This window comes from Lathyrus oleraceus, chromosome 4 (genome assembly GCF_024323335.1).
Source record: "Lathyrus oleraceus cultivar Zhongwan6 chromosome 4, CAAS_Psat_ZW6_1.0, whole genome shotgun sequence".
Lineage (NCBI taxonomy): Eukaryota > Viridiplantae > Streptophyta > Magnoliopsida > Fabales > Fabaceae > Lathyrus > Lathyrus oleraceus.
The window spans coordinates 368,369,574-368,381,914 of NC_066582.1; the positions used below are offsets into that span (position 1 = coordinate 368,369,574).

Here is a 12,341-nt window from a genome sequence, read left to right on the forward strand (position 1 = left end):
AATATTCCAATTATTTAATTAAATTAATAAATACACTATTAACTCAAATTAAATAATTATCATATTTTATCGGGGTGTTACATTTAGCATGTTAGTTTTCTCGATTGTTTAACATCTCTGCTACCGACCAAATCCCTATCCAGTTATTAACATCAACATTCTGGAACTGAATCATCTGTCTTGGAGTTGTTAACCATCCTGCCATTGAAGGACAATCATGTTGCCAAGGTCTACAACATGGCCTGCTGTGGGAGGAATACTCTGAACTTGCGTCTGTAGCCGTTTTTTGTTTTTTGGTTGTGACGGCTTGTTTTTGCTATTTTGCCGTTCAGCAGCTTGTGACAGTTTTTCTTCTTTTGATCATAATCTCTTTGGGAAAATCCTTACTCATTGTTTCTTTGAATCCTGCAGGTTTCACTCATGATACCAAGTTTACTGCTTCTTGAAGTGTTTTGGTGAAGAGAGTGCATGGAGTTGTCGTGGTCAACTATCATGATGTTTTAAGCTTATATACTTTTTTATTGTAATGTCCTCAAGTATTTAGATCATAGGCCATGGTTATGTGTAAATCATGAGGTCTACCAATATAATTGTAAACTATGCCCCTTACAAAATTTATTCTCAGAAGGATCGTGCCCATGTGGAAAAAGAATGGTTTTGTACATCTAAATTTTTATTTTTTGATCAAAAGTAACATTATTATGAAGTCCATAGAAAACGGTTTCATTTTCTTTCTTATAGGAATTAAAAGACATTGAATCTAAATCCTTAGGAAATTTTCTCAAGTCAGGACCAGGAAATGCAAATCCTAGGCCATCCGTTAAATAGCTCTTTAGACGTGGCCCGAGATGAGTAGAAAAAAATGCTCATTTAATAAGAATGCTCGCCATGAGACGTGATGGACCATAATAATGCACCAATCTTGTAGGTCGGCCAAAAGGACTTGTTGATATGAATCAATTTGTACTTATGAACCAAATGATGCTTTTTATAATCTTGAATTAATGAGACGTGAGCCTTCGAGGCAACCTATGCATGGAGTAGATGATGTCATTGACTACAATGACATGTACCATGCTCAATGAATGAATAACAATAATATGCATCTTAATCCAGTGATCCCCTTAATAAACAAAAGCTTCTTTGTGATTATTCTAATCAGTTGATTATAGTGGATTAAATCTGTGTGTATAAGGTGAAATCACTTTGGAGGGTGGACTATAGTAGCTTTGAGTTTCAAGCGAACGATAATATAATAATTGTGTTTTTATCTCTTTGTTATTAACTTTTAAGTGGTGTTCTTGAGTTGGTAAAAAACTTTTGTTTTATAAAACTCAATTCAAACCCCCTTTCTTATGTTTTTCACACCTTCGGGGTTTGTTTTAATTCTGACGGGGCTACCACTAGCAGATTGCTTACTAAGTGTGGGGGTGTTTTTTGTGACAGTCAAGAAAGATAACTTTGTGGCTTTCATAAAACTATTAAGTGTGCTGATTTTTTAACCAAACTAGATTTGTCCAGTTTTGATGGTTGTATCTGATTCGATGATAATTTTTTTAGTAACGGTTCAAATGTCTATGAGACATGCTGCCTAATGTCTCCTCATTTTAGACCTTTGATCCTCCCATTTTACTAATAAATAAATATATATTTGATTAAACAAACTTAAAAAATTATTATTTTTATTATATGAGTTAAATAGTTTAAGTTTCAAATTCTGAAACGTCCCAAAAAAAAACTATTTACTTACATTCTGAATTTAAAAGAATATACATTTCAAATTCTGAGTTGTCACCAAAAAAAATTCTATCAATGAAAGCCCTAATCGTCACCAAAAATATATATTATATTTTATATTTCAAAGAATTTAAATTTCAAATTCTGAATTTATTACCATCAATTACATCTAAAATTATTAGATTACTTTTCACAATATAAATTCATAATTTAAAAAACAAATACTTTTAAAATTACTGACTTAAATTTATTTATTTATCTTCTATTTTGCTAAAATTATATTTTTTTACTCTCCAATTTTTAAAACTAATATTTTGGTTCGCTATTGAACAACGCTGCATTATTTTTAGTTTTCAAAACTTTACTTTCATTAGAGAGGTACTTCATTTCAAAATTATTTTACCAAACAAAATTTATCTCGAAATAAACATCATTTTACTTTTTCAATATCAATTTCTTTCAGAATGCTATTAAATAATTAAAACTTCTTTCAAGTCATTATTCTCCTATACATTTATGACAATTTATAAAAACCTTAAACCATTCTTATTTTAGGATGGAATGAGTAAGCAATCAATAGACATTTATGAACTAATAAAATATATCATTGTTTTCATAATTAATTTTATTTTTTATTTTATTTGTATTAAAATATTACAAATATATTAAAACAAACTTTTAGAATTTTTTTTCAAAATAACCATTATTTTCAAAAATAATTCCAAAATAACCAATTATTCAAAAATATTACCAAAATAATCAGGTTTGATAGAGGATGCGGCAGATGAATTGACGTACCCCCAATGCATGAAGAGGAGGCGCCAATAGCATTGATGCATGCATTAGACTCCTCGTGAGGAGGCGCCAATGCTAGTGGCGCCTACATTGGGCCTCATGAGGAGGCGCCAATGTTAGTGGCGCCTATGTATGTTTGATTGATGTATGCGCCAATTCATCTGGCGCATACACCCCCTGCTATTTTTTTTTAATTATTAATATTTTATTTTTATTAGTTAATAAAAATGAAATAGTAATGAAAAAAAAATTCATTGATGATGTAATAATTGGTTACATTGGACTGACAATAAACTAATGACCCGTCCGATTATAACGTCCCCCTGTTCCACATCCCGGTGCGTTAGTTTATCTCTTAGGTCTTCCACGATTTTCTTGAGGTGTTTGGGGTCTTTGTGTGCTGACCTGATAGAGCGATGGTTGGTTGGAAGGTCCAACGAAAGTTCTAGCGGTATTTGATAGATGTGTCATCATTTGCTCCCAATATCCGGAGGGGCTCTGGCCAACGGCGCTTCCGTAATGGAGTTCGGTGCCCATGTCATCGTAGTTAGGGCGTTGTGGTTGAGTGAATTGGGGACGATATAGTTGCCCAAATTGGGTCATTGAGTCGTTTTGAAAACAAAGCAATGGTTTCTGGGGCGACTATAGTTAAACAATGGTTGGGTGTTATTGATGGGAGGCTACGATGAAGTGACCCATATGAATCATCTGGGCTATAGACAGTTGTGGTTGCGGGGTTTGATTCTTGGTTTTGTGTTTGAGTGAGAGGTATGAATGGATTGCGACGTTGGATGGTTGGTTGTTGGGTGGTTGGCATGAACGGGTTACGATGTTGGGTGTTTGGTTGTTGTGTGTATGTGGTTGGTTGATGTTGTATGGTTGGTTGTTGGGTTTGGGTGGGTTCACATTGGTGTTGGGTGGTGAATTGTTGTGGGGCATACGATGACGAAGCATGTTGGCGTGGATCCATCAAATACCGCGGCTCAAATACAAATTGTTGAGTTGTTACCGATCTAAACCATCCCATATATTTTGTTGAGTCGGTCTTGCACATAGATATCCGGTTCGTTCAAGATGTGTTATCTTTGATTCCTCTATGGACGACACATGTCTTTTGCAAAGTCTCTCCAATCAGAATAATCCCATTGTGCATCAACCCTTTTTTGATGTCAATTCCCCAAACACGTGGAGATTCTGGAATCTGTTGTAGCATTCAGAACTGCAGTTTAACCCGGTCACTCTGGTGCATTTCCACCATAGTGAATCGGATAACCGGTGTCTTCGTTGTCCAAACTGCAGCATCGTCATGGTTCACATCATGAACCAGACCCAGATATGGCCTCCAGACAAACTGTAAAACAATACGAAACGATTAGATGGAAAATAATTTGAGAAGTATTTTTAAATTAAAATATAGTTGGGTAGGATTATTACATCGTCATGTCCAATGTGGTCCAATAGATTTCGATAGACTACAATAGCGTGTTTCAGACACCTGTTGTAGTTCATTCCCCTTACTGACCACCTAAGATAAAAAATAAGTGAAAAATATTATTTACTATTAATTATAATATAAAATATAATTAACTAAATGGTGAATGGTAAAGTGTTAGACTTACTTGGTTGCAAACGGGAACACGAATAGGCGCTCATTTATCGGGGCGAGCGACGACATTCTTGACCGACCCCAAGCTTGAAGCAAATACGCACATGAAAAAAAATATAGGTATTCTTTTTTGTAGTTCTATACATTGCACTATATAGATGGGCCAATACAGCTGAACCCTAACTATAAGTGTTTACCTTATTAATGTTGCGTAATAAAGGTAAATACATTATATTTACAAAATTACCTGTACTTTCTGGAAACAAAAAATTATCAAATAAAATCATAATATAACACCAAGCTTTTATTATTTTCTCATACTCGGTTGAATCGTCGGGAATTACTATACTGGCATAATATTGTTTAAGGTATTTTAAACTTATACCTTGCCCCCTTGCTTGACCGGACGTGTCTCCCTCAGTTTCGTCGTCTAGCAAATGGGCACCCAATAATTCATTGCAGATATTGTTGTCTTGGTTAACTCGATCATTCACTGCCTTTCCATCTATACGGAGACCCAACAACATGTACACGTCCTCAAGTGTGACGGTACACTCACCAATCGGAAGGTGAAATGTGTGGGTCTCGGGTCTCCACCTCTCCAACAAAGTTAGAATGAACTTGTAGTCCACCGAGTACGAAACAATGTTGAGTAGATTTCCAAATCCACATCCTCTAATATATGGTTCTATTAAAGGATCGTGGGGTACATATTCATGTACACGACATCTAAACCGCTTCGGATCCTAATAATAAAAAAGTAAGAAAATGCAATTAGAAGAAGAAATACATAATCAACAAGCACAACACTATAAGAAGTAAGAAAAACATAGATAACAAAGGTATAAGACTAAAAATAGAAGAAGTAAAAAGAGAGAGATGACATACAAATGCCGATATATTCTCGAGCGTGCCTCTATGTTCATCGCCCATAGTCAACAAAGACATGATTTGATTTTGCAAAGCTTGAGTGTGGTAGAGGAAACAAGTGTGGTAGAAGAATATAATTGAGTATTGATATTGTTGATATGATAGGCTATTTATAGATGAATGAGTGAGTAGGTTTGCAACCTATGATGAATATGATTGGTTGCATGGAATGGCAAGAGAAGACAAAGGAATGACAAACTTCAGAAAGCATGTGAGAGATAGCATGTGAGGAATCTCTTCTAGGCGCATGTGAAGAATCAACATGTAATGGAAGATGCGCCATTCCTCTTGGCGCCTACATGTGATTCTTCACATGCAAGGAAGAGGCTCCCTTCCTCTTGGCGCCTTAGTCTAGGGCAATGGGAAGGGGCGCCCTTCCTAGTGGCGCATAAGACCAATTTTTGTGAAGAGGCACCCATCCTTTTGGCGCCCCAGTTACTTTATGGCGCCTAGGGAATGGGCGCCTAGGTGGGAATCTCAGGGCTCAGGCGCATGTGTGTTCTTGTCACTCTTTTCTCTGCATGGTTGATTCTTTCTACTACATGCATGGTCAAGTTTGTACAAACAATGATCAAGTTATCAATGCAACGACCAAGTTAGCAATGAAACATTATTTATGTTGTGTGGATGAACAACTTAGCAATGCATTCAATTCCCTTAAAGATATCTACATATTTAATATTTCAACAAAATGTCTTCCACACAACATTACATGATCAGTGCCCATGTCGAAGGTGAAATATTTGATCATCAGTTGTTCGGTTTTTGTTTTCGAAACACAGAGGTAACTCGGTTTACAATAAATCGACGATCAAATTTTTCACATCTGAAACAAAGAATAGAAAAGAAATTGCAATGCAGTAATGTGGGCCAAATCAGCATATGTTTGTCAGTCACGAACAATTTGGTTACAACGATATAGAGTTGTATATATTACCACATCAACAACAGGTGTCTCTGTACATTGATCAGTCACAAGTGTTTTGTGAGACTGATGACGAACAAGCTGAGGTGAATGTTCTAGATGACAAAGAAGAAGAATCTGAGATCATGGTTGATTCGATGGTGAACGCTGAAGAGGAAGAGGAGCCAATACCAACAAGTTATGTATACTGCCCACCCCAACAGATGACAAGGTTAAATTTGGGTTCAGATGAACCTTTAGCAGATGTATGGTACAATCCTTACGTGCAGATGCAAGGATCTTTGAAACAAGGAGACACATTTCGCACAAAAGAGGAATGTGTAAGAGCCATTAAGAAATTCCACATGCAACTATCAGCTGATTTCAGAGTTGACAGAACTGACGCATCGAGGTATAAAGTTTATTGTCCGAATGAGCACTGCCTTTTTATGTTGTCAGCTTCGTACCGGAAGAGGAGCGAGTCTTGGGAGATTGGATCAATGGGTCCAGATCACACATGCATGCTGACAAACCCAATCCAGGATCATCGTAAATTAAGCTCTCAGCTAATATGTGATGAAATATTATCTGTTATTAGCGACAATCCATCATTAAAGGTGAGTACAATAATCTCGCATATTAGGGCAGAGTACGAGTACACTCCATCATATAGGAAGGCATGGATAGCTAGGACAAAATCTATTGAAAAAGTGTTTGGCAATTGGGAGGAGTCTTACAAACAACTTCCAAAATACTTGTTGGCTCTAAAACAATATGCTCCCGGAACAATTGTCAAGCTGGAAACAAATTGTCCGCCTATACACCAGATGGTACGTGTGCTGTTGGAAATAAAATATTTCACCGTCTATTCTGGGTGTATCAACCAGGTATCATAGGTTTTTCTTTCTGTAAACCAATTATACAAACTGATGGTACATGGTTGTACGGAAAATACAAAGGAACGTTACTGATGGTAGTGGCACAAGATGGGAACATCAATATTTTTTCAATCGTCTTTGCCCTAGTTGAAGGGGAGACTGCTGAGGGATGATGTTTTTTCCTAAGAAATCTCTGATTGCACGTTGCACCTCAGCCTAACTTATGTTTGATCTCCGACAGACACCCTTCAATCATCAGTGCATATAATAACATTGACAACGGCTGGCAAAATCCTCCTTCGACGCATGTGTTATGTAATAGACATATTGCTCAGAATTTCATGCGGGAAATCAAAGATAAGACGTTGCGGAAGAAGGTTGTCAATGCAGGTTACGCATTATCAGAACCTTCTTTCAAACACTACCGCAAGGAAATAAGATTGTCAAACGAAGATGCGGTACGGTGGATCCATGGTATTCCTTTGGAGAAGTGGACTAGGGCATACGACAACGGTCAACGTTGGGGCCACATGACAACAAATCTTGTGGAATCAATGAACTCTGTCTTCAAAGGCATCCGTAACCTACCAATAATCGCTTTGGTGCATGCTACATATTTCAGGCTAAGGGCGTTGTTTGAAACCAGACGCTTAAAATGGAGTTCAGTGTTGCAATCTGGACAGTTGTTCAGTGATGCTTCGATGAAATTCATCAGACATGAAGCTGCCAAAGCAAACACACATGTGGTTACGGTCTTTGACCGAAGTAAAGGTTGGTTTAGTGTTGTCGAGTCCATGGATCACAATGAGGGCATGCCGATGGGACAGTACAGAGTCGAACTAGATAGAGGTTAGTGCGACTGCAGAAAGTTCCAAGCCTTTCGTACCCCCGCTCCCATGTCCTTGCGGCATGCTCAAAGGTTCGAAGGGATCCATCATACTTGTTATCTGAAGTTTACAAAATCGTCAGTCTTTCAAATGTTTATAAAATTAGTTTTTTCGTAGTGGCAAAAGAGGATTATTGGCCAGAATATCAAGGGGACATCGTCTGGCACAACGAAGTTATGCGAAGGAAGAAAAAGGGTCGCCCAAACAGCATCCGAATTCGAACCGAAATGGATACGGCGAACAAAATGGTTAGACTATGTAGTTCATGCCGTCAACTAGGTCACAATCGTAATAACTGTCCTAGTGTTAGAATGAGCACAACCAGATAAATTTACATGTACCTCTATTGCAATATATGAAAAATTAAATTTATTTCATATTAGACGTCTGTCACGAAAGTACCATTGCATAAACAGTAACACATATAATTATAACAAATACAAGAACTATGCAATTACAACCAGCAAAACAATTTTGAACATGTAATGCATCATCCTACGAGCGTCTTGGTCTGTCTTAATATCCACCAATTCGCGTAATTCTCCGTGTTGGTTGAACGTGGACACAAGCCATTGTATTCTTCTAATCCGTTCACCCTCTCCAATTTCTCCCTCTAACCAACTGTACAACGTCCGATTAAGACGTTCAAACATATTTGTGTTCCAAAGTCGAATCTGTACCGGAGCCGCAACGGCAGAAAATATTACATCAGCACTTTGTTTTTGAATGTATGCAGACATTGTTGAAACAGGGAAAATTGAAATTGATGGTGGTTGAATTGTATTAGGAGATGAGTTTGAGTGAAAAATATTGCATCCAATGCGTGGTATTTATAGAGACGGACAAAACATGTGGGCGCTTGAGGGATTGACGCCCACATGACCATCACAAGCTGCCAGATGAATTAGCGCACCATATGCACCTAGGCGCCACTAGCATTAACGCCTCCTCATGAGGCCCAATGCAGGCGCCACTAATATTGGCGCCTCCTCATGAGGAGCGCAATGCATGCGCCAATGCTAGTGGCGCCTCCTCGTGAGGAGCGCAATGCATGCGCCAATGCTATTGACGCCTCCTCTTTATGCATTGGGGGTGCCCCAGTACATCTGACGCATCCTCTACCAAACCTGGTTATTTTGATAAGTTTTTTTAAATAATTAGTTATTTTGAAAAAAAATAAAAATAATTATTATTTTGAAAAAAAATTCCAAACTTTTACCTACTTCCTCTTCAAGAACACCCATATTAATCCTATTTGAATCTGCTCAAACTTCAACAAAATTCAAGAAACCGATATCCTGAATTTCACAAAACTCCCAATATCTTTATATCTGAGTACAATTATCGTACTATGTAATCAAGCTTCATGTTAATCCTATTCATAGAGGATATGAACTCTACTATTTTCATTAACTTGTGCCATAAGACAATGATTCAATTAGTAAAAAATATGAGCATACAAAAGTATATAGACAATCATGAATATGGTATCTATCGGTTATATATAACTGTCAACTGAATATGGTTTCAGAGTTATAGATATATCCAAAACCAACAATGCTTAAAACCAACAGTACAACAGTAACAATTGACCCCAAACTCCATATAATATAACTATACTTAATCCGATTCAAAGCCATAATTCAGAAAGAAAGGAAATAGCATAACAATAACCAATTTCTTTTTCTACATATCATTACAATGACATTCAAGATTAGCCCATGGTTCAAAAAGTTACAGAATAATTAAACCTATAATTTAAAGCCTAGTGTCGAGGGTGAGGCACAAATTGGTATTATTCTCCAGCTCAGCCAAGTGATTATGCATGAAAAGGATACCACATTTTCTCTGGGAGAAGCAATTTAAGCATTCTAAGAGAAACTTGAGAAATACTCATCAATCTGCATAAAAATGCTCAGTAGACATCAAAGAGTAAAGGTAATCAGAAGAACTGTTACCCATGGTTTTAAACTGCTTTCCACAAGAACGGCGACAGTAATTGTGACTACAAGTCTACAACCTATGCTTTTCAAGATCTCAACAACCACATCAAATCCAGCTATATCTGACTACAATATTCTACATATCAAATATCATAACATAACCACCACAACTGTAATTAAAAACCTTACTTATATGATAACAAGATGTGCATAAAGTAAACCAGGGTGTTACAATTTGATTACATTACATGTTTTAACTGAACCAAAATAAAAAACATAACGAACAGGCTTTTCCTTTCTGTTTTACAGGTAAACCGAATGCTAAATTAAGCCGATAAATAAGAGACTCGTCTGTCATCATTCATTAACTATGAAAATATGGAATACACAAAAATGCTCATCACCAATTCACCACCACTATCACTAATTACTACCACAATAACTAATAACTAACATGTGCTTGTGATCAAAACCATAAACACATCCAACCAAGCCAACAACATATAAACAATTTCATCAATTACACCATATCTTGATAAAAACAAAAAATTGCCATTTAGATCTATGAAACACTGGCACATATATAGACACGACACACAGGACTAGTTGAATAATGCGGTAATGCGGAATACCAAACACACACCTTCAATCTGAAGTGTCAATGCTACATAGTCATGATCAATCATCATCATCATGATCACTCTCATCACTGAAATACCCAGCTTTCTTCCCTTTCTTCTTCGTCTTGTTGTTGTCCAAACCCTCATCATCATTTCTGTTTCTCCCCAGCAACCTTTCACCCGCTTCATCATCCACAACAGAAGCCCAATTATCGTCAAACTGCTCCGCAGCAATCTGACCACCCTCCTCCTCCTCCTCATCACCTTCCTCCTCCCCATCCCTATCCCTCAGCCCACTAAATCCCCGTCGCGGCTTCTTAGGCTGAGGCCGCGGCCTCGGCCCCAACTGATTCTTAGGACACTCATACGACAAATGACCATGCCCCCCACACTCATAACACAAAGCAGTCTCAGTATTGTACACGCGCTTCCGAATAAACTCCGGAGCACGTCCATTATCAGCAGCAATAGAAGCAGTTAGAGTCCTTCCATTGAGAATCTTCTTATTCATCTCCGCCACGGCGCGTTGGGCGTCATTACGAGAAACGAATTGGACAAACGCGACACCGCGGCTTAGGCGCGTGTGACGGTCTTTGAGAACGGTTACACGCGCGATGCGGCCGAAAGTAGAGAAGAGCGTATGGAGATCGGAGTTTGTTAGGGAGTAATCTAGATTAGAAACGTATAGCGTCGATTTTGATGGTGCTAAGGGTTCACCTGTTCCTCCTATTGATGATCCTTTGTTGTTCGGTTTTGATTGGGGTTGATTACTGGATGTGGTGCCGGTGGTGGTGTTGGGGGTTGAGGACGAAGCGCAGTAGCGGTAGTAGAAAACGTCGTCGTCTTCATCGCTGTCGCTGTGTTTTCGTTTGTGTTTCTTCTTGCTTGACATTTTTTTCGGTTCAGGTTTTTTGTTTCCGGCAACGGCGTTCGGTTTCCGGCGACGGAATTAGTTCTCCGATGCTTCTTTAATCTATAGAGGAAATCTGAGAGTGGAGAGATTCTATAATGCGTTTGAGAAACCCTAGAGAAGTGAAGCGAAACTCCAAGCGGATCTGGACATGGATCCGGATATTTTGGATTGGTTTTATATATGGTTTTATCCATTCTTATTTTTTTTAAGCAGTACTATCCATATGTAAATGGACAACTTGCTCACCGCCAGAGTACTTGTAAAGATAGCATAAAACTAAAAATTATTATGTTTTAATATTTTTTTATTTATATGGTCAGCCACCCATCTGCATATATAAATTTTAATAATTTTTTGTTAGTATGATGCTAGATTTTTTAAGACAAAAATTTCTAGTTCGTTAGATATACAATTTTATTATATTATTTTAGATTATATTTAATATCTTAAGATAAATAGAGTTATTGAAATTTAGCAAAAATAGAATAGAGTGAAATAGAAATTTTATTACTTTATTATTTGAATAATTAGCGATAAAAACAAAGTAAGTTTTTGATTCTGCTCATATAAAAGAGAAACAATACTGATGGAAAGTGATGAAAATTTTCATTCTGCTCATATTAAAGGGAACAATACTCGTAGAAAGTGATCAATACTAGTAGAAAGTGATGTAATGTTTTTATTCCTCATATCTAAGGGAAACAATGCTAATGAAAAGTGATGAAATGAAATAAAATAGAATAATAAAATTTTATTATACTGGATCTGATTTTAATTAACTCAAACAATGTAATCTTATTCTATTTCATCTCATATCACTTCATATCATCTCATTGCATCAATTTAAGCAAAACCTTAGTCTAATAACTTCAGTTTCACAACATTTAAAAACTCTTATGTAGAATTTGTCCAGAATTGAAGAGGACTCATCTCTTACTAGAAACTCAACAATTAATTTGTTTTCAAAAGTAATGCTTTATTTATACGCTTAGATTATGTTTGGACATCTTAAAATGAAGATATAAGAATAAAAATGAACATAGTGAATCAACAAAATTAGAAGTACATACGATTAAAATGCATCAAAATCGATGACATCTTTTTAAATTTATTGAACTTTTCGCATTA

The 12,341-nt window shown here is 36.8% G+C and overlaps 1 protein-coding gene across 1 annotated transcript; it reads right to left on the reverse strand.

The window, feature by feature from the left end:
* Window positions 1–10,328: 10,328 nt before the first annotated feature.
* On the reverse strand, window positions 10,329–11,274 carry LOC127135535 (U11/U12 small nuclear ribonucleoprotein 31 kDa protein). The gene has a single exon (XM_051062202.1). The coding sequence runs from the start codon at window positions 11,190–11,192 to the stop codon at window positions 10,359–10,361; it is 834 nt and encodes a 277-aa protein (XP_050918159.1). The 5' UTR covers window positions 11,193–11,274; the 3' UTR covers window positions 10,329–10,358.
* Between the last annotated feature and the right edge of the window lie 1,067 nt (window positions 11,275–12,341).